The 22,885-nt window shown below is 40.9% G+C and overlaps 1 protein-coding gene across 2 annotated transcripts in view; it reads left to right on the top strand.

The window, feature by feature from the left end:
• Window positions 1-16,805, top strand: part of MAPKBP1 (mitogen-activated protein kinase binding protein 1) — a 128,973-nt gene extending 112,168 nt beyond the window's left edge. The window contains exons 24-32 of one of the 2 annotated variants that reach the window (XM_063117689.1): window positions 490-726; window positions 1,810-1,979; window positions 3,593-3,729; window positions 4,967-5,146; window positions 7,004-7,079; window positions 8,114-8,415; window positions 9,209-10,111; window positions 13,675-13,763; window positions 15,102-16,805. In XM_063117689.1, coding sequence (XP_062973759.1) covers window positions 490-726; window positions 1,810-1,979; window positions 3,593-3,729; window positions 4,967-5,146; window positions 7,004-7,079; window positions 8,114-8,415; window positions 9,209-10,111; window positions 13,675-13,763; window positions 15,102-15,398 — 2,391 coding nt within the window. In that variant the 3' untranslated portion in view covers window positions 15,399-16,805. Of the gene's footprint in view, window positions 1-489; window positions 727-1,809; window positions 1,980-3,592; window positions 3,730-4,966; window positions 5,147-7,003; window positions 7,080-8,113; window positions 8,416-9,208; window positions 10,265-13,674; window positions 13,764-15,101 lie in introns of both variants that reach the window. The other variant, XM_063117688.1, reaches the window with a different exon arrangement.
• The last annotated feature ends 6,080 nt before the right edge of the window (window positions 16,806-22,885 follow it).

Here is a 22,885-nt window from a genome sequence, read left to right as displayed (position 1 = left end):
TTAGAAAGCTGCTTGTCATTTTTCAGCCTGGTTGATGTCGATTCCAACTCTCTCTCCATTAATGTTGATGACATGTTTTACTTATAAGTGGAGTAGGAGCAGACTGAGTAACTCTTCAGTTGATCTCAGGCCATTGCTCTATAAAAATATGGGGAAATTGCCTTAGAATCAGGTGAGGTCTTTCAGATGTCCTAAGGTTAGTTCAGGAAAGTGAAGCTGTGCCTTCCTGAAGATATGAGTAATGTTCAAATAAGAATTCTACCATGTTATTGATTAAATGTTTTATCCTTTCTTATACCCCAATTCTTCTGATTAACAAATTATGAAGGGCGCTTGTCCTGATTATCCTTTTTATGGGTCTTATTCTCTTTGTCCCATCATCTACATTTTTCTTCTTGTGGTGACTCTGGGGCAATATGATTCTTTGAGCAGATTAATTTAAAAAGGGATCCTTAAAGCCTGTTTTTAATTTTTTAAAAATTTCTTTAGGCTAAAGAAATAGCAATGATCCAGTGTTCGGAGACCAGCATGAGCAAGGCACCTCGGCAGCGTGGTCGTTGGTCCCAGCCAACGAGCAGCTTAGAGATGACAGTTAAATCCATGCTTGATTTACGCCAGCTGGAGTCGTTCTCAGTCTCCCGGTCCGCCAGCCGAGATTCGCTTTCCCAAGCCAGCAATGGGGATGAGCAAGTAGAACATCCCGATATCCCTCTACGTGTTAGCAATGTAAGAACCTTCTCAATGGAAGAAACAAGAAACTACCATTTGTCACATGGAGTTCTACAATGAAGTCTCTAAACTCATTGAATTCTAGCTAGTGAAGGCTATAATAGAACCTTCCCATACATGGTGCCTTCCAGATGGGCTGAAGCATGCTGGGAGTTGTAGTCCAACACATCTGGAGGGCACCGGGTTGAGGAAGGTGATATAGTTCAATGATATTGTGTTGGTAGTAGAGTGATGTCTTATGAGGAAACAAATAGGATCTTCTCAAAGTTTTAGATGGAGCATTACTCAACTTTCACCCCGACGTTTGCTGGGGTTATCTTTTTCTTCTGTATAAATAGAAGGAAGTGTTTATATGTCCTCAATGGACTTGAAAACTGTATATCCGATTGAAACTTTTAGAGTTTGTTTAACCTCTATCTGGGATGATTTTGGGCATAATGAAAATGTCAACTGCCACTTTGAATTAAAAAGGTGGCAAATCAAATTTTTGCAAGATATACTACTTCAATACCATTTGATCTATTTCAACCAGCAAGCAGATGTTAATCATACAACATTCATGTTTTTTAGATTTTTTAAAGCCTTAAATATTGGGGGAAACCCATGTTAAAGTATGGGAAAAAATCAAGCACAGTTTGAAGCCAGGGAAAATTGGAGGCTGAGTTTAGGACTTCCCCCTCCTCTCTGCTGTGAGGCAGCTTCACAGAGGCAGCTTCACCAGCAGGGATGATTTCAGTCAGGTGGGGGACACAAAATGTGTCCAATTGTGACAGCTGTATAAGTTTGCTTGAAGGCTTCTCTGTATCAAGATAAAGGCAATTCCAAACCGTGAGCAGCCAGGTTCGTTTGCTAGTCTGAATATAAAAGCGACTGTTTCTTGGAACAGAAGCAGTAGTCTAATTGACAGGCAAATAAGGCCCATGGATCAGCTCTTGTCTTCTCTTGACTCATGTTTGTTTGTTTTTATATCCTGACCTTCCTCACAATGAGCCCAGGATGTCTTCTTTAGCTATGTAGGCCCAACATCTTGCACTTAGTGGAGCAAAGGTAACAAGTTTCACTTCTGCACTCCTGTACCAGGTTGGAGGCACCACACCTCTTCAGGAAAACCAGCCTTGCGTTCGACCCCAAGTTATTCGACTTGTGTCCTGTGAAGGTGGAATTTTCCCCCAGGAACTGGAACCTTCGGAGAGTGAGGAATGTGTAATCTACCCAGAGCAAGATGAAATGCACCCTACAGACATTAGCAGGTCAAAAATAAATTCTTTTTTGTACCGTGACTTAAGACACTTAGGTTGTGTTGTTTCCCCCCCTGAGTTCAGATGGCTTGAAGATTTAAAGGAGGTAACCTGTTGCTTGCCACGTTCTAAAGTTATTGAAGGATTTTGTAGATATTGGTTTGAGTGCAACTTCTAGACTATTGTGGACTGAGGCAACAAAAGTAGACAAAGTATTTTATTCCAAAAAGGCTGACTGTCTGCCCCATTGCTTTTTGGTGACCTACTTTTGACTTCCCCATTTTGTTGTATTTTACAATGAGCCAAGGCCAATTAAATTAATCGTTGCTTGTAAATCATACCTAAAGATTTATGAGCCAATATACCACCATCAGATTTCTCCTTGGATGAATGTCTTGTGGGTTTCTTGTCCTCTCCTGTTCTCCATCCTCTTCTTTCACCCTTGTCAGGTTGAAATGTAGTAAGGGAAATTTTGAGCCTGCTCAATGGGTATTTAGAGATGCCAGTAACGTGACTTGGCAAAGTCATGCGATAATAAAACTATTGGAGAAACTGGAGAGATACCAGTCTCCTTTCTTCCCAGTCACGTTCCTTCTATCTCACTCTTACACAGTTTAACTCTCCCTTCCCTCTTTCTTCTTTTGATCAAATGTCATTGTTAGCTGTTTTATTTCCTTCCGTTCCTCAATACGTAATGTTCTGGTTGTAAGCCCTAGATGTGCCCACATATGCCATTATATTTTAGTGGCTTTTTAAAAGGCAGAACTACTAGCTCTCTTCCCACTTCAACCTCACCCTGCAACTTCTGCTTTATGTATTGTTATAATTTTATTATTTAAACAGAGCAGATCATTATCTCTTGGAGTTACAAAGTTGGGATGAGGTACTTTTAGACGGTGCTTGGAAGCACAATGGGCAGGATGCTCACAAAACTTGCAAGCTACTGTACCGTTAGAATAAATAAAATAACAACATTAATGTCTGTCATGCTTAAGTTCAAATGTAGTGACTAGGATTTAGTAAGAGCCCCAAGTATTCTGTGATGAAAATGTTCTTATTTACAGCCATTAAGGTAAGGGGAAAAAATTGGCCACACTAGGCAAAACACCTTCTGTTGGAGCTCATGGTGATGTGTGGAGTCTCCTAAATTACCTTATGTAAATTAATCTCTGCTCCTTGTTTGGGATATCTGTAAGAAACACAGTGATGTACACATAGGCAATAGTGTAGGCCTCAAACTCTGTGGTGATGTAGCTCTTAAAGTCTGAATAGAGGACTTTTGGTCTGTGAGGAAGGTACAGAACTCCTTATGTATTCAACCAACTTGAATGTTTTCCTGAAATGTTGGGGAAATGTAATAATTGCAGCATTGGGCTGGTGTCTGAGAACCAGCATTTTAACACGGACCACACAGAAAGCAGGGGAAAAGCAGTCACTGTCCAAGCTCTATGAAATGCAAAATAATTTTGCATAAATGGTTTAAAAGTTAGGCTTTAAAATACACATTTCTTTTGGAATTATGGAAAGTTATTAGCACAGGTAAGGTCTTTAAGAGTTTAATCATTTAAAAAAAAAAGAGAGGAAAGCACCGTTTGTCATAACTGTATTCATCCCCTCTCTCACAGTGAATTCCAAGTAAAAGCACTTCCCCATGGGAAACTAGGTAGAGGTTACCACAGCAATGGATGTCCAGATAAACACAGCCCCGATAGCGCCTGCTCCGTGGATTACAGTAGCAGCCGATTATCGAGTCCCAACGAAGGTGAGAGATTTGAATTATTTATGTAGTTTGTTGGATTGGATTTGCAGCCTACCCCATTATGAAAACTTCAGCTGGATACCATTATATTTAACAGATACAAGAAGAAGTTAAAGTGAAATATATAAAACCAAACAAAAAGGCCTCCAGGCCTCCAGTCACCCCAGAATAAAAGATCTTGCATTTCCATTAATACATATTTGAAACACTGGCTGGCTTTCTCCAAAAGCCTTATTCACCGTGGTTAAAGCCATGGTTTAAGATGTCTTCTGAACACAGCCCGGCTTTCTGGCTTAACCAAGGTGGTTAAAGCCGTGGTTAAAGTGTCTTCTGAATGGCGCCTTTAAAACCTCTCACGACAGGTTGACAAGGACCAGCTAGGCACCACGACGTGAGCCTCCAGAATGTATGGCAGGGGTGGGGAATATCTTTCAGCCCCTGGGCTGAATTCAGTTTCGGATCATCACTCTGACGCTCCATTACAGTGGTGGGTGGGGCCAAAAGCACACACCCCCCCAAACCACAAATATGTCAGCATGTCTTAGCTTAAGCTTTCGAAGAGACATTTCACCCTTTTAGAATGGGGAAAAACTGCACAAAAGCTGGGGTACCGCCAAATGATTGGTGGTTGGGGGGAAAGAGGGTGTGGTCATCTGGGGAACCTTGCAGGGCCCAATTTGGCCCCTGGGCCTGAGGTTACCCATCTCGAATTATGTAACATTGAAGTAGTGTTCGTGGGGGTGGAATGGAGTGGTAAAAAGAATAAATCAGCTTGCTCAAGCCCCTTATAATGGCTTATTGCAAGTATCCTATTGGGGAAGGTTTAGGGTTCAGTGGATGTATTCTGTGAGGCTAAAAAACACACCCTCCCTTCCTGTATTATATAGGGATTTTTTTTATGAAGCAGGAAAGGAAAATGGACACCTTTTCCCTGTCCTACACTCCAATGCCCTCCCCCCTCCCCACATATAGCAATCATATGCTCCAGATTTGGAGCTAGCCATCAGCCCCAAACCAAACCCCTCTAATGCTATATAGTACAGTAGAGATAAGCCTTTGGGGGGCTGGGGGAGAATGAGGAAGAAAGAAAAAAGTCTCTCCCCCCCCCCCAATTGCCTGTAAAGAACCAGATAACTCTTATTATCTGCAGTGGAGATACAGCTGCAATATTTTGCTTCAGGTCTCACTTATATCATCTGTTCTGTAAATGGTGTGTGATGTATAGCATTTCCCCCGTCAGATTCTGAGAGTACAGAACCTCTCAGTGTAGATGGCACCTCAGACCTGGATGAACAGGTGGGAGAAGAGGATGAGGAGGACGTAACCACTGGACTGTTGGAGGGAGATGGCCCCAGGACTCCGGATCAAGAGAAGTTCCTCAAGCAGCATTTTGGGACTCTGGCCAGTAACGGTGAAAAGGGTACAGTTGCTGAACCAGTGAAAATTCTTAACTTTTGTGATGTTTCACAATAGCGTCTCTATAAATCTGTTTTGGAGCATCGGTACCACCAGCTGTTGTGGCTCTCACTTGACCACTGTGGAAGCAAATGCCTTTAGTGGGATAAAGAAATTAATGAGAAATAGGGCAGACAAATCTGTAGAATCCCCTGCAATCTGGCGGTACAACAAATAGAAGTTGCCTGTTTGCAAGAGTTCTCTCTGGCTTGTCAAAATGCTTGTTGCTGCTGTCTTCTTCTTCTTCTTCTTCTTCTTCTTCTTCTTCTTCTTCTTCTTCTTCTTCTTCTTCTTCTTCTTCTTCTTCTTCTTCTCTCTCTCTCTCTCTCACTGACCTGAGGGAAGTTCATTATTATTGGCTTGAATCATCTGTTGCGCTGGAAATTCAACAGAAATGCAGTAGCTCCTACTGGTAGGAGAGGGCAGAGCAAACATTTGGATGAACAGAAGGACTGTAAACAAACAAACAAAAAAACAATAGCCCACATAGTGTATTGTGCCACCTTAAAGGGTGCTTCCAGATGGTGGGCTCTTGTGCAGCAATTCCATCTTCTCCTCCTTGACAGATTTTCTGGATTGAGAAAAAAAGATGGAAGTACCGGTAAGGAAACACTGGAGGTCATCTGGACTCCCCTCCCTTACAATTCTCTGGAGCACCTAAAGACTTAGAATCATGGAATTGTGGAGTTGGAGGGGACCACAAGGATCATCTACTCCAACCCTCTGCAATGTGCAGTAGGGTTTCATGTTATATGCCATTTGTGTTGGGACGTTCCCTCAGGTTTAATAATCTGAATTATTATGCATTATGAAATGAAAGCAACGTAAATTCTAAACATGAAGGGTTGTTGTTGTTGTTTTAAAAAGAAAAGTCAGAGCTCCTAAGCACAGGGGGAAACAGCTTCACTGGATCACATTAGGGGTAAGGGCCACCGCTCAGTGATAGAGCACCTGCTTTGTATACAGAAGGTCCCAGGTACAATCCCCAACATCTCCATATAGGGCCCGGAAAGACTCCTCTCTGAAACCCTGGAGAGTCTCTGCCAGTGCCTTATTTCCTCCACTGTGTGTGCTGAGTGCATGTGTTGCATAAATATTATTTATTTATTTATTTAAAACATTTATATCCCGCCCTATATCAATAAGATCTCAGGGCAGTGTACAGATAAAAGCATACAGTCTAAAAACAGTAAATATACACAGCTAAAAACAAATTAAACCATAAACCAAGTTAAAACAATATATAATTTTAAAGCAGTAAAACTATTAAAACAGTTAAAACACTGTGCCTAGTGAATTCAACCATTAAAAGCTTTGTTAAAAAGCCATGTTTTCACTTGGTGCCGGAATGAAATCAGCGTTGGTGCCAGTCGGGCCTCCAAGGGGAGGGCATTCCACAGTCGGGGTGCCACAACAGAGAAAGCCCTCTCCCTTGTCCCATCATAGCAAATGTGTTGTGCTGGTGGGATGCGGAGAAGGGCTCCTCCAACAGATCTCAAGTCTCGGGCAGGCATATATAAGGAGAGGCGCTCCCTCAAGTACCCTTACCAGAGTGGCTTGCCATGTTGTGTGAACTCGGGGTGGAGGGGTGACTTGTTGCCGTGGATAACAAGCCACCCAGGATCTTAACTAAAATATGCACAGGATCAAGCTGCATGGGAAACAAAATATAGTACTTGGGGAGTTGTGCTTTCAGCCTGGTAATCTGTGACCAATTTTTTTAAAAAAGAATCCTTAATTAAACTTCTCTTTCTAAAATACCACATCATAATGTACATGTCTTTTCTCTAACTTGAGCATATTTCCTCCTCTTCATTCACAGGTGGATCATGTAGGACTCTGGAGAGAATAGAAAACAGTATTTCTTCTCGTTTTCTGTCCCAGACTCCTGCTTTCAGGTAAAGTTCCCTCTTTTTGTTAATGCTGGACAGCCTGACCTTGCTTTAGATCAGACACAACAGCCTCAAATCATGAACTTTCTCATCCTGGTGCACCTTTGCACAGGCTTGCTTTTATGGAGATTCAAATGTTCTTCTATATGCCTGTTTCTGTAGGGTGACATGGGAAGGTCAGAGTGCCCTGTGTTTGAGCAAGGTTGCTGTCATTGCTTTTGTTTCTTCAGTCTTCATCAAACATTTCAGCTGTATAGATAAATGAACATTGGGTTATAAAAGGACTGTATTTTGTCATCTGATTTACTCTTCGCCATTTATGCACTTTGTTTTATTTTTGCATTTCATTCAACTTGGACAGTGAAAAACATACTATTCGCTTTTGTTCACTAATTAGTTTTAATGTGGTTTCCTTACACTAGAAAGCATCTTATTCTGCTGACAAAGATCCAAACGTTGCATAATAATTTAATTTCTTTAAAAAAGAAACCTTGTATACCTGATAGGCGCGGAAGCTATCATCTTGCATATTGGAAAAGGATATCCATAAATGTTAGGGTTTACCGAGCACAGTTAGTTCTGTTTTTCAGCAATGTAGCAAGAGAAGAGCAGGATGCAGTGATTGCTTATAACTGGATGCCAAGGCCTTTAGGTTAGTGTTAAACATCCTGGTTTTCAGGTAGAAAAGGAGACTCATTTTTCATTATACAATCCTGTCTCATGTGGATAAAAGTATGGCCAGAATCTGATAGCAACCTTGCTGAGCGGAACTTACCCCATTTTAAACTGTGGCTTCCCTTCCCTTGCTGGAACCTCCCCTTCTTCCTCCTTTCACAAAATCCTTGTGTCAAATATAGCAGTTTTGTGTGTGATTAGTCCTTGTTCCCTACTCATTATTCTGTTACATCCAAGGGAAAAATGGAAGCGTTTGGGCCTTAAGAGTTGTCTTGTGGCTTTATAAAAATCAGCTCCGTAGAACTGTTTTGTTTTTGTTTTTAACTGGTGATGTTAAGCATCATGTCTTATCTTTGACTCTCTAGGCAACTGTCGCTTTCTTCATCAAACCTAGTACTGGATCGGAAACCCACTGAGAGCCCTGCCTTGTCAAAGCAAGTTTCTTCTGATCTGTTGAAAAATGGGATTGACCACCAGAACACGGCTATGGAGAATGGCATCTTCCAAAATGAAGTTAATTCCTTTAGGTCACTTTATATGCAGAGAAAGAGAAAACCTGCTGTAGAGATCAACAGGGGTCTTGGAAGACTGGCTGGGCCTTTCCCAGATAGTGATGGGGCTATGGTGATGAGGAAATCCCAGTCAGTTCATGACCTTGTCCATAATGGTAAGGAAGGAGCTTGGTACTGTGGTTAAATATTTAAAAGTAAAGGACTCCACAATAGAAACCCACTCAGCCTTGGAGATGGGAACCAATGATTTGTCAGGGGTGACTTGAACTGGAGATACACAGAACAGAAGGAATTGCAAATTCCCACTGGTGATAGTAAAACAAGGACTTCATCTCTTTCCTCTGGAAAGCAGTTTAAAAATAAACAAAAACTTTTGAGATATTAAAGCAATCCACCAGGATGTTGTTCTTCAGTAGAAACTCAACCCGAAATTGCTATTCATTTTCATGCTGCTTGTACAAAAGTCCTTTTTAATGGGACAGTCTGTGTAGTTTTGCATGTGCAATTTGGGGCTGCTTATACTATGTATGTTGCTTTGAATTATTCAAAGGGCATACCACATCTGTTTCTATTAACACTTCTGTAATTACCAAGCCAGTGATCATTGCACCATGGCTGCTTTTCACTGCAGAGTAGACATATTATTGCAAATATTATGACCTATAACTTGTTTCATTCTCCTCATCGCACAGAGCAAAAAGACCAAAATAGTACATGTAATACTATCTCTAGTCTAGTCTTCAATCAGAAATTCAGACAACGGTGCTTGGAAGAAAAGTATCTAGATTAAGGAGCAGTTACTCAAAATTGCTTCCACAACATTGTTATTTTACAAAACGCTTCTTGAAACAGAGGTGAAATAATGTTTAAAAGGTGGAGCTATTCTGATTCTGTTTGCGCCATTTGCTCCAGACCAGTTCTATGCATTTATTTCTTCCATTTCCACAGATAAGATTCCAGGGGTGCTGCCTTCTGCCAGGCAACGTCCTCAGACCCTATTGGTAGGTGAGAAGGATCCAAGGTCAAATAACTGTCGGGACTTGTCTGCTACTGTGCTGAAGATAGATGGCTCCAACTCTTTGCAAGCCAAAGACAGTAAAGCTACAAAACCAAAGTCCTACATGAGCCTCACCACTAGCTTCATGGCCAAGATATCCCGTAGCGTATCTGTGGGAGAGAATCTATGCCTTGGTGACTCCACGGAAAACCTGGTTCAGGTGAAGGTTACCCCACAAGTGCCAGAGAAGACACAGTTAATTCCTCTAGGGGACACTGAGAAGAACAGCAAGCCACCTTTGAAAGAAAATGGCCCAGTGAAACCTGCTCTTCAGCAAGCCACAAGCTCTTCATCACCCAAATCCTTTCACAGCAAGTTAGCATCTAATCGGGCCCATTTGATCCTGGACATCCCCAAGCCTCTCCCTGACAGACCGACATTAGCTTCCTTCTCACCAACTGCCAAATCAAAATCGCCGCTACAACCAGGGTCTCCCCAGTCACCTGCTGGCATTGGTAAAAAGAAACCCTCCTTTCCTGAAGGATGGGCTTCAAAATTGGAAAGCCAAGCAACTGTGCCTCTGGGCCTTGGTAAAGGTAGCCCAGTGAGTCCCTCTAAAGAGAATCAGACATTACCGAGGACCAAAGTCCAGATTGAGCCAGGGTTTTCTAATCCCAAACTGAAAGAGTTTTCAAATGGTCTGCATCTAGAGTCCCCAGAAAAAAGGCCACTGAAAGGCAGAGAGGAAGTTGCCAGCATTGGTTGTGCACCAGATCATCTGCGTGAGCTTTGTTCTTTTGAGCCAAGCAGTCCGAGGTCTCCCACAGCTGTGGCGGCCCTGACAGAACACTCAGGTGTGCACGGATACCCGTCTCTAATCTTCTTCCCCCTTCTGTCTCCTGTCTTTGTGAATCGCTTCACACTTCCATCACATTTCTTTACGTCCAGCTTCTGGCCTGTCTCGTCCTGTCTGCACCTGTCTCGTTCCATAAACCATCCTTTCAATGGTGAGACATCCTAGTCTAACATTCATTTTTTCTGTCCTCAGTTTCTGCTCCTATTTGTCTTGTGTTTTATGTTGGGTGCATGCAAATTTTGTAGTTCACACATTTTTCCTGCTTGAAAGGAATGTTAGAAATAGGACTAGAGCGGGCACAAATTTAGTTTTAAAGTAAATTAGCATACTGGGAAGAGAAAAACATAGTTCTCAACATTACCTTATCTTTCAGTGTGAGTTTTTATTTATTTATTAAATTATAGCAGAAACAAAAAAGGAGAAAGAGGACCAAAAAACAAACAGCAACAGAAAAAGAAAGAACATGACCAAACACATATTCACTCATAATAACTGTTCACAACATCATTTCAATGTTAAGTTCTCATCTTTTCTTTTGATGCTAGTCTGATGGGATTTCCCAATCTGGTGCCATCCAGATATGTTAGATTTGCAGCTCCCATAACCCTCAACTAATGACCATGCTGGCTGGCGATGATGGTCGTTGTAGTCCAACACATATGGAAGTTACTAGGTCAGGCACAAAGTAACTAGATACATTGGTTGTATTAAAAGCTCCACATTCTGTTGAGGTGCTAAAATAGTACACTTGGCAGAGAGAACTTACATTACTTTAAACCATGTAACCATTGCTGCTGAGAGAAAAAAACACTCATGCCTGGAGCTTATGGAAGTAAAAATCCCATTGCTCTGAGGTTTTCTAAGCTCTTTCTGTAGTGAAAAGACATGTAAAATGTTTTGAGTGCACACTTAGGGTGAAATCCAACAGCAAGATGTGAAAGGTTTGGTTGCCTGCAGGGGGTGAAATCCAACAGTGTCTATTCTGTGGCAGAACAAATCCCCCTCCCCTGCAGCAGCAGCAGCAGCACCCCAAAAAAAATCTCTGGAGGTTTTGGGGATGTTCTGGAGGTAAACTAAAGTTGAATAGGGAGTGAAGGTGGGAGGAGAGGCAGGGGAAACTCCATTTCATGAGCAGAAGTCCACTCAAGCAATGAAAGTTGCCTCTTAATTTCATTTCTTTTTTGCAGAGGACTGTATCTTAAGCCACCCTGATTGCTTGAATCAGTTTATATTGCTGATCCCATTAATTGGGATGACTTCATAAGAAGCGGCAGCTAAAGCTCTGCTAAGATGGAAAATATTTCTTTACTGCTCAAAAATATTTCTTGTTTCAAATTGATGTGAAACAAGTAAAAGGGAGAAAGACAGAAGCTCACACGTGTATTTTAAAAAGATGTTTAGTTTCTCTCTCTCCTGCCTTCTCTAAACACTGAAGGCAGCTGACAACCAATAAAAATACATCCATAAAACATCATAAGAAGCATCAAGCCATTAATAAAACATCTTAAGAAGATAAATGTCAACTCAATAAAACAAAATGGCTTCCTCATGAAATATTATCATCATGAAATAGCATTAAAAGCTAATCCTAAAGGGACTGCTTTGCTGTGTCAGTCTGTGCCGAGCAATTCCATAAAATTAGCCTTGTGGCTAACAAAAAAAAGGGTGGCAATGAGGTGAATAGAGCACAGGGCTTTGGAAGGGGGCAAGGGAGAGGGGAATTGAGGTCTTCTATTTTGCTTTGCTATTGGCTTGCATGTAACTTTGATACAAAGTTACCTAACATATCTGCTCTTAGTCTTTTCTCATCTACCAAATGTGCACATGCTTCTCACTGATACTGTGCATTGAGATCTCTGAAGGAAAATGCTATGAGATGTGAAGTATGGTTATCGCAGCAGCCATCTGATAGTCTGAAGGTGTATTCTCACTGCCTCAGAAGCCTTGTAGTTCACTCATCCAAGAATTTGCAGTACTAACTGTTAGCAACTGGTCCATGTCTGCTGGTATTCATTGATCTCAAGATGCATAATAATCATGGGAGAAATCCAGAGATCGTGAGAAGAAAACTATTGGTGTTCTAATTTAGAACACAAGTTAATGGAAGCCAATTTATGCACACTCTAAATTAAAAAGAAGGTGAAGAATGCATGGATCTGAGACGCTAACTGGTGCCAATATATTTGTCCTTGGCATGGGATGTGCTGAATCAGTCTCTCTCCCTGGGTTCTCTGTCCCTAATTCAGAGCCATGTAGACCTTTTGTTACAACGTATTATTTTATAGCCAATAGGAAGATTTTTAAAAGCTCTCTTGTGTGAGTTCTTATGCAGCAGGACATAATAAAAGTCAAATCATATCTGTGTGTCTGTCCATTTGTATGTCAGTCATTGTGTGCCACTACAAGCCTTTAGATGTTAGACCCTACTGTGTTAATGGAATGGCAGCTAAGCAGACGAAGGGTGCTTCCAGATGAGGCTTTTATTGTACAATTGCCCTGCTTCATTGTTGGGGGGAGGCTTAACAGTCCAGATGCCATCTTCCAATTGGAACCCTCCTGTCTTTCCGCATTGCTTCCTCTGTCTTTTTCCTTACCAGACAAAAAATCCATTAAAGAGGGAAAGACAGAATACCTGCACAATGCATTTTTACTGATAGTGCTAGGAGCTGTCTGTCTGGAAGCACACCAAGTTGTCTGCCTTTTCATGAATGCATAGCAGTGATGTATTGCTGAAATATGCCTCCCTCAATTTCCCCCTCTACCTCATATTGTATCTCAATCAATAAGGCTACTTTGTAAAGAAATATGCTACTTGGATTATGCTTGTTCAGGTCTAGCTGAGGGTTTGTTCACTTGCTTGCTTAGGCTAGTATTTCCCAAATTGCCGCTAGCAAGTTTAGAACAACCATTGGCAGCAGAGATGCAGTGCACAGCCTCCTTTGATGGCAGCAAATTCTACTGTACGCCCCTGCATCTGGAATAATTTAATTGCACATGATGTAGACATGTGGCAGAAATTCTCATTTCCAGTGCAGGGCAATTGGAAGAAGGCCAGGCTGCCTGCTTTGGGATCACAGCAGCCTTTTAACTATTTAATTAACTAATTTCTCACAGCATATAGCAGCGCTATAGCACATTGTTTGGGAACAGGCCTTAGGCAGAGGAACTTTCTTTTTACATGGGCCTAATTCTAGAGCAAGTATGCTGTCTGGGACAAATTACTTCCTTTCTGCTTAGAAAGGGCTGAAAATTAGAAAGCAAGACATTTTTACAGTGAAGTTCATTTCCAGAATTGTGTATGTGAATAATATATAATGAACTGTTTCACATGATGAAGGTTCAAGGATCTTTTCAGGGGTGGCGTGGGATGGTAAAATACTCACATTTCTCTTTTATTTTATTTATTTATTTATTTATTTACACACACACACACACACACACACACACACACACACACACACACACACGGCTAGATTTTCAGCAGTGTTTAGTGGGCAGAGCCAGCATGATATGTGTGTCCATTGCTTAGCACCTGTGTTCTTTTATCTCCTTCCACCCCAGGAGGTTCATCCATCAGTGTTGAACAATGCAAGCATGTCGTGTCTGAGCTCCAGGACAGCATGCGCAAGGCCATCCAGCTATACCATATGGTAAGTCAACCCTTCATTCAGGTTGATTAGTTAGATCTTAATGCTTTTATGTGATTATCTATATTAGACAAATCAGAAACATATGGCTAAGACTTGGGAACGAAGGTCCAGGAGTAGACATCTATGCTTATTTTTGTGTGTAATAAACAAGATGTAAGTGCAGCAGCTAACCTGCTGATAAGCCCTAGGAAGAATTGTGGTGATTTGCCATTCTGTGGTATTGGAAAGTATTATATACCGATCAGCACCTATAGCCTGTACTTGAGTATGGAACTTGCTTCAATTAGAAACTCAGAGCTAAACTACATGTTGCATTAAATACACTGCATGCAGTTGCCCCTATACTTTTTTATTATTTAAAAGTAAGCGCACTGAGCCTGAACTGGATTGGGACTGCCACATGCAAAAAAGGAGGTTTAAACCTTTACACCACCATGCAGTTGTCTCCCAATTGCCCTCCTCCAAAAGCGGGGGGGGGGGCGTTTTAAGAAAGAAAAAGACCTCCATTAGCACCAGTGGAGTTTTACACATGATCGTCTTGATCCAGACTGGGGTTTTGCACACTTACTTCTGAGTAAAGAAAAAGTAGAGGGACAACTGCTGATTACATATTTAGCACAACGTGTCATTTGGCCCCTCCTCAAGGTCTAAGCCCAAGCACATTCAGAAGTGTCATAGGGCCTATTTTTCAGGTTGGCTTTCAAATGCTGAGTCCACAAAGAAGGTGGGGGCAGTTTCATTAGATTGAATATTATTGTTTTAAAATTGATTGGTGTTGCCAAACATAAAAAGTATTCTTGTACATGTATGAGAACAAAGGGCAATTTGCACTCCTACACACACACACACACACACACACACACACACACACACACACACAAATTCAGGATTGCTCATTGCACGGCATAAATGCAGCACCTAGAGCAAGTATGATTGGGAGAATATGTTTGAAAGGCTGAGAGTTGTATGATGTTCTTTTTTTCATGAAAGAGCAGGTGAGGTGTGGGGAAGAAAAGAGAAGGGAGGAGCTCTATACCCCTTTAAACCTAGATCAGGTATGAGGGACAGTTGTCTGGGATCACGGCTGCCTGAAGTGAGAAGTCAGAGAGGAGTGAGGCATCCATGTTGCTCACAGGCATACATTTGGGTGAGAGAGGAGAGAGCAGTGGTAGAGGAAGCTAAGGCTAGATTCCCCTACCCTCCATCTGAAGCTCTGATACCAAACTGGTAATCTGGCAACACTGGATTTGGTGTTTTCATTGTTACAGGCCCAAGCTTTCAGGACAGGGAAGACTGTAATTCTAAAACAAACTTCCTGTATTCCCCCTTCCTTTGCAGGTGTCTACTAACATGGAGTCTTCAGCTGACAAAGATGAGATTGCTGGCCTCTTGACTGACACCTTCTCTGTGATGAAAAAAGAACTAGATTCCTTGAAGGATGGGAATGAACTTCAAAGAGAGAAAGAAGTGTTGGTGAAGCCACAAGATACAGTTGCAATGCCATTGGGTGAGGGAAGTGGTTCTACCTTATCCAGTCCTCGCCATTTTGGAGATGAACAAACGCTTGCTTTGTTGGAACAATACTCAGAGTTGTTGCTACAAGCTGTTGAGCGACGTATGGATAAAAAACTCTAAAGAATGGGTCTAATTGACATAAACTTTTAATAAGAAAATTAACAGGACAAGTTTGTGGTGAAAGCCTTGAATGAATGCTATCATTGTTTTTATCCAACGAAGAAGGACTTTTTCTTTAACAAGAAACAACCTGTTCTCTTAAGGATTTCTCTATGGTTTTCAGAAATGTGCTGGTCACAGTAACTAATCTTTCTGTGCCCACTTCCTCTCTTTTGAGTGTTGTTAAGTAAAACTGTTTGGAAACATTTAACACAGCCAAAATGTTTGGCTTAAAAAAAAAAATCATACAGGATCAAACAGAATCAATCCAACTGTGACCCACCCTGAAACTGCTGATTTCACAAAAAAGATCAAGATAACGTCACTCACTCCTTTGGTAGCGTTGTCTCAATCTATGTACAGACTGTTAAACCTTTTATTTATTAATTTATTTTTGTGTTTGTTCCTCTAAACTTTTCACATACGTTTTGTACCTGTGGATGTTTCTGCATCTTTCCCACAATCTGTAGTGAGAGACAAGTTTTGTTACAGTAAATGTGCTAATAGTTTAGCAGGCAGGATCATTGAACTACTTTCTGCTGCAGCCTGCCTTGCTGAATTTCACTCCCTTATATCTGGATGTATTACACATAGGTTTGGTTTTTTTGGCATTTACACTCTTGTTCTTTCAGCTTTGCTTTCTATTTTAAAGAAAAACCTATGCATTACCAAATCTACACTTGCTTCCAGAGGACAGTGTACCCTTTGGACCAAGCTCTGGAGATCTGTTACAAATGGATTAACTATTTTACAAGAACTGTTCAGTATTTTCTCAGGTTTTATTAAAAAAAATTGAGCTCCTATCAGACATCAAGGGAAGAATTGTCCAAATCTATTACAGTATAAGGTTCATATTAGCAGTGTTGTTCAAGTTCTGGTTCTACTTCTTAAATACTGTTCAAGGGAAGCAGGAGAGGTACCTATCATCCCAGAGGGAAGGGGGGCTTTTATTCATCTTGAGGGGTAAAAACAGAAAACCACCAGACTAAATGTGAATGGCCAGCAAGTACAATTATTGTGATGTTACTATCTCCATTTCTTTTTCCATGATGTATCAATTGGAATTTTTTTTAATGCCAATGGGTTGAGAATGAAGCTGCATGGAATTTGTCTTCAGCAAGAACCACATTTTGTCAGACTTCTCCAGTCTCGTATAAATTGCTGTTGTTCAAATAAAGTAGGAAAGAGCTGATTATTTTCAATTAAACAAGAAAGGAAATTAATAGGGCTATATAAGCATTCTTTACATCTCTCTCTCCTATTTATTTTGTTTCTAAGGCAGCATAATTCCCAGTATACTGAATTATCAGTCTGACCATGTTCCCAAAGTACTGGTTTTAAAAATAACTAATCTACAGAATTTTTGGTGTTGCTCTCTCTGGTCAGAGAACAGTTGCGTCTTCTATTGTTGGTCTGATCATCCTACTAAATATCTTTGCTGAACTAAGCCTTTCTGGCTGGTTATTCCTCTTGCACTGTTGAAACTGTCCTGTGGGTTTTATGTTTCATTGCAGCACAGGGCTGGCACCCTGTGGTGTAGCTTCTTCTCTGGAACTGATTGGCTTTCATTTTGTAGTACTCCAGTGCTGAGTGGCCTGCAGAGCAGCCCTTTTTGGCTGGCTGGCTGGCCGGCCAACATCCTTGACTGAGCTCCAAGGCTGGGGACTTGGAATATTTTTAGTGCTTTTTTAGTATGCTCCTCTCAAAAATTCCTGGCCTGCTCACTCACTCTGCTATTTCTCTGACTAAGTTTGTAGTTAGGATACACTCATCAGAACCGAACTTCTGCTAGTCCTTTTCATCCAAGAGTGAGCATGAAATGTGGGCCAGTTGCGACAAAGAAATGTGCCAACTTTCCTGTGGCAAAGAATCTGGTTGCTAAGGATGGACAGCAGAAAGATACTCCTTGGACATCTGTAATTAGGGTGGGTTTTATTTTCATATATATTGGGAAAGGTCTTAAAAGGCAAAATACCTCTTTTCCCTGTTCACATTTAGACTGTGAAAAGTGTTCAGTATTCAGGAAACACTTTCCTGTCCTGGGACACACATGCATACACTCAGGTATGAGCCATACTTCCAACACAAATATATCGTGCCATAAAAAAGGGAGAGATAGAGGTTCTTGAGGTCGATTTAACCTCTGAAATAGTCAACCGCATTGGTATGAGAGCAGAATCAACATGTTGATATACTATACCTCAATGCTATTGATACTTTGGCAGTTATCCAGTAATTATTCACTGGGACTGCCTTGAGTAAAAGGCAATATAAAACAAATTCTATGTTAGTGTCAAAACAGGGTTTCCACTAGATAATTCTCATCAACTTACTATTAAATTGGACATTGTCTACTTTCATGGATCGACGTGGGAAAATAATAAAAATGGGGTCTGAGAGTGAACTAGAATTGTAGTCTCGTGTGGTCTTGAGTAAGTAGATATGCAAAGAGTTATGGGTAGGCCTGTAGTTTCTAGTGTTACATTGAATAGCACAACCAAGGTGTCTAGCAAAGTAGTAGTAATCCGTTAGTTTCAAAGGGCAAAATATGAATGAAATTGCCCTCAAATAGGAAAGTATAAGTAGAGATGGCACTTAGATAAGTGGAATTGTGAATGAACCTGTAGATTAGAGAATAGGGTGACACGTTGGATTTTGTAAAGTCTTTTAATGTGCCCTTTATTTTCCCACTTATATCCATGTTTTTGGATGACTTTGGGGTAAATATCCTCAGCCAGTCAGTTGCCTCTCATTAAATTCTTAGTTCCCTCTTTTCTATCCCAAGAATTTCTGTCTGAGAAGGAGGAGGAGGAAAATACTTAGATGTAAAATATGGTTTATAGTTATTCATTGGTGGCACTTGATTGTTGATCATCGCAAATGGCTCAAATATTGAATTTGGAGTGTCTTAAGTATCTGTTACAAGACTGTATGATAGTCAAGTGTCAGCTAGCTATACTTTTTGTTTTGAACTGCATGCATATTTTCTGGCTTTATTATAGATGTTTACTGGCCCTTTTAGGAAAACTTCAACAGGTATCCCAGGGTTGGAGAAATATACACACATGTAGTATCTGAAGCTGTTCCACTTCTGATTTTTAGTATGTGCATGCAATTTTAATGTATTAAGATAAATGGGTAAAGTCTGTAGAAGAACATGGATCCGTCACTGAAGCCACACTTGCATAATATCCTCAAGTTTTCTGAAATGTTTCTGAGCAGCGTGATTTTATTTTTTTTCTTAAAATACACTGCCTATCTTTTCAAGGAGAGCCTTTAGAAAAGAGAACAAATACCATGCACTTGAATTGATAAAATGGTATGCTGTTGTTTCTACAGAAACAGAGGAGACCTTTTGAAAGTTAAATTGTGCTTACACCAGCTATTGGTACATGCAACTGGTCCTACTCAGTATGGTCATTTTGTTATTTACCTGCCACCCAGCACTCCAAGTTTAATTCTTTCCTTTTCTATTGAATGTCCCTCTAACCATAGCGCCTATTAGGTTCCCTTTTCACTCCAGTAATTAATAATACATTTCTTCCCGGAAAAAAGTTGACTGTTAGGAGCAGTGCATATGATTGAAAGTATTTTAAACTGTACTGTCATATATAAACACAGACGTTCAGCCACTGGACCTGTAGTACCAAGTATTTTAAACCGTAAAAACTCAGTTGGTGAGAATAGCTGCCTTGTGGCCCTTCAGATACTGTTGAGTAAATTGGTTTTTCTTTAAATTAAAACTAGACTATCCAGAATTCTGTATTGCTTGTATAATATTCTGGAGCTGGGCTGCATATATATTGGCCTAATCTGCTGTAAATCACATGACAGTGACGCATGGGTCAGCAACTTTAGGAATAAGCCATGTCTACTCCGCATGTCTCAAGCCCAGGCACCAGACATCCCTTTTATCTGTATTCTTTCAACACTCCCTCCTTGTTCTCCACTTGTTTAAAAGGAGATAACAAACCTGAAACAATTTTATTTATAAATGTGTGTTTTCTACCTTGGCTTTAAGAGGGGAAATCTTTTTAAATGTCCTTTTTAATTATTTGAAACAATTGTTTTATGTTTGTGGGGGTTTTGCACTGTGAGCCACCTTTTGGGGCTATTTTTATTCATTTGTACTCTGCGTCTTAAATAGTTTCAATAAAAAAGTGTGATTCTTTGTTACAAAATTATTTTTGACATGTTAACTCAATGCTGCTATATTGTTGGGGCACTTGGAGAGTTCAAGATGGTTGCAAGATGTTTGGATCATGATAGATTCCCCCCAATTAGTTACAAATTGGACTGGAGAGCGCTGTTTGCCCATCACTAATGACTGCAACATCAAATAGTCATCACAACTCAACCAACACAGTGCTTTTCAATTGAGTAAGCAAATGCACTCGGCTTCAAGCTATCACATGCATGTATAAACCTGCCCAGAGACCTTATCAGCATAGTGGCATGGCAACCAAGTTCCTGTTGCTATAATAATAATAATAATAATAATAATAATAATAATAATAATAATAGCAACAACAACAATAATAATACAATAACAACTAGATTTATATACTGCTGACCATATTTAATTAAATCTCTAAACAGTTCACAAGAAAATTACATACACAAATACATTATGATATACATTAAAACATTTAATTGCTAAAACCATCATATTTAACAAAGTGGGCAGCACACTCACTCAGGAAAGGCCTGGGTGAAAAGATGGGTCTTTAATTGGCACCTAACGCATGCTACAGTTGCTACCTCCTACTTAAAGTTCATGAATTTTAATGAAGAGGTCATTCCATAAGGTGGGGGTGCCATGACGGAGAAGACCCATTTCCATATTGCTGGAAGATGTCAATCTGTACACTGTGGTACAACCAGCAAGGTCTCCTCCCATGACCTTAACTATCTTACAGGTCTATATGGGGAAGGTGTTTTATTCGGAAATCTGGTCCTAAGCTGTTCAGAGATTTGTATGCCAACAGCAAAACATTATTATTTATTATTATAATTTATTTATATAGCACCATCAATGCACATGGTGCTGTACAGAGTAAAACAGTGAATAGCAAGGCCTTGCCGCATAGGCTTACATTCTATTTGGCTTGTAGTTGGCTCAGTAGCTAATTGGTAACCAAAGCAATTACTTCAACACCTGTGTAAGATATGCATGGCCAAGTGACTGACTGCAGCTTCCAGACCAAATACAAGGGTAGCCCCACATAAAACACATTACAGTAACCTAAACATTAGGTTACCAATGCATGGATTATGGTGTCAAAGCTATCCTGTCCAGGAAAGGGTGTTACTTTCCTGGATAGGATAGTCTTGTTAGTAGTTAATTTGTTAGTAGCCGCTCCTCGCCATAGTAGCCCCTTGGGTTTCTAAAGACAAAGATGAATCCAGGAGTACCCCAAACTATGTATCTGTTCTTTCTGAGGGAGTGCAACCCATCTAGAACAGGCAAACTCCCCATCCACAGAGTCTTTGTTTTGTTAGAATTCAGTCTCAGTTTGTTGGCCCTCATTTATGAATTCATGAAAGGGCCCAGGCATTATTTTCAGTTTATAGTGCTTTCATGTTTTCTCACTATTTCCATCCCAAAATAAAAACACAAACCAACAAGGAAGAAAAAATGGAATAGCGGTAGAGTGCCCTTTTATTGCTTGCACTAGAAGTCCTCCAGCTGGAAGTGCCTTTGAAAGGGTTTGGAGGGGGGAAAGTAACTTGCTTTGACACTCCTTTTGTTTTCTGTTTTTGGGTGCATGTGTGTCAATTTGCATGAAAATGCCACACATCATATAGGTGTTTCCAGGCAAGAAACATACAATGTTTCAGACAGCTAGGTGCAGAGGCTAGGTAATTATAATGCTTGAAAACCAGCTTAAGGCTTTTCTCCAGTGAAGCATGGATGGCATTGGAAGAATTGCCATCTCATGGTCCCATCCTTGCCCTACCCACAGCAATTGCAGCCCCTGGTAAAATGTTCCCTAGGATTAGAAGGTTGACTTGTCAGGCATACAACTGCACTCCCATCCCCACCTCCAGTATGTTGAGCATCTTCACACCGGGGAAACTCACTCCCTACCGTCGTCGCTTCTCTGCCTGAGTTTTCATTCCTGTTACTTCCTCTTTCAAAAGAGGAAGTACACAACGAGCACAAGGCCCATTGAGTCTGCTGTTCTAATGGTGCTGCTTCTCCTGCACACAGGAGAGAGCAGCAATTCCGCGTTTAAAAACACATCGGACTTTGTGGAGAGTTTTTTTGTTGCGCAAGGAAGGCCAAAAGGGGCGGAAGGCATGTGGGAGGCAGACAAAGTCATGTGAGGGACCTGAGCAAACTCTGTGAGTGCCCAGTAAGGAGCATGCAATAAACCGCCCAGAGAGCTTGTGAACCGCCCAGAGAGCTCCGGCTATTGGGCGGTATAGAAATGTAATAAATAAATAAATAAATAAAACGCTCGTCGAATGGAGCTCTTAGAGAAACAAAACCAAAAGACACTATTTGGAGACATTAGATCTGCGAACACATATTGTATAAAAAAACTTAAGGAAGCTTTCAGATTCTGCTCAGGATTAAGAATTTGTCCAAATTGGATATACATCCCCAACTTTTAAAAAACCCTCATCAGTGAGAAAAGCACATATGTCAGTTAAAAGGGTATCAAATATATTTAAAGGCCAGGAAGAAAGGAATGGTCTCCACATTTTAAATGTCTAGGACTGCAACCTAAAGACATGTAAGAACTCCTGTTTGATTTCACATTACATCTTTAAAAATCCTGTACATCCTCCAAAGAGTTCAGGTGACATGGATTGCTCAGTCACATTAACCCAGGTTTATAGATACTGTATTTTTGATCCTCTGGCCGTTTCTGACTTGATAAGGTCACTCAGTGAGGCACTTTGCATATATAAAAAGCACTCATTTTTTGAGCTGATTCTTTGAATCAAAACGTTTTTAGCTATGATTATCACAGGGTTGAATTCTGGCTTGTGAAAAGACAGTCAGCGAGGAAAAACTGAATCCTTTGAGCAAACCAAAGCACTTTGCCTCTGGTTTGGCGAGGCGTGAACGCCATAGAACACATTATTTTAAACGACCACATAGGAAAAAAACCAAAATAAAGATAGCCGCGCTAGTCCATGGGGTGGGGGGGTGAATCCGAAATGCAGTTAGACAAGACGTTTGCGTTAACCGCTATGCCCCAAAAGAGTGGCTAAGCTTTCATTTTTAAGCTACACCTTAAGGGAAAGGGCGGGAACGATAGAAGCGCCTCTCTCTCCCGCCAAGACGCTAGAAAGCCGTCATTGGCCATCTCCGCTGACGAACCGGGGGAAGAGGGAATCCGTCCTGGGAGCCGAAGAAGGGCGGAGCGTGAACATCACACACACATGCAAACTCAGCCTATCCCCAGTAGGAGCCATAGACTTCAGGCGCGGCT

This window comes from Elgaria multicarinata, chromosome 2 (assembly GCF_023053635.1).
Source record: "Elgaria multicarinata webbii isolate HBS135686 ecotype San Diego chromosome 2, rElgMul1.1.pri, whole genome shotgun sequence".
Taxonomy (NCBI): Eukaryota; Metazoa; Chordata; class Lepidosauria; order Squamata; family Anguidae; genus Elgaria; species Elgaria multicarinata.
Note: the sequence above shows the minus strand (reverse complement) of the source record. Positions and strands in the feature narration are given on the sequence as shown.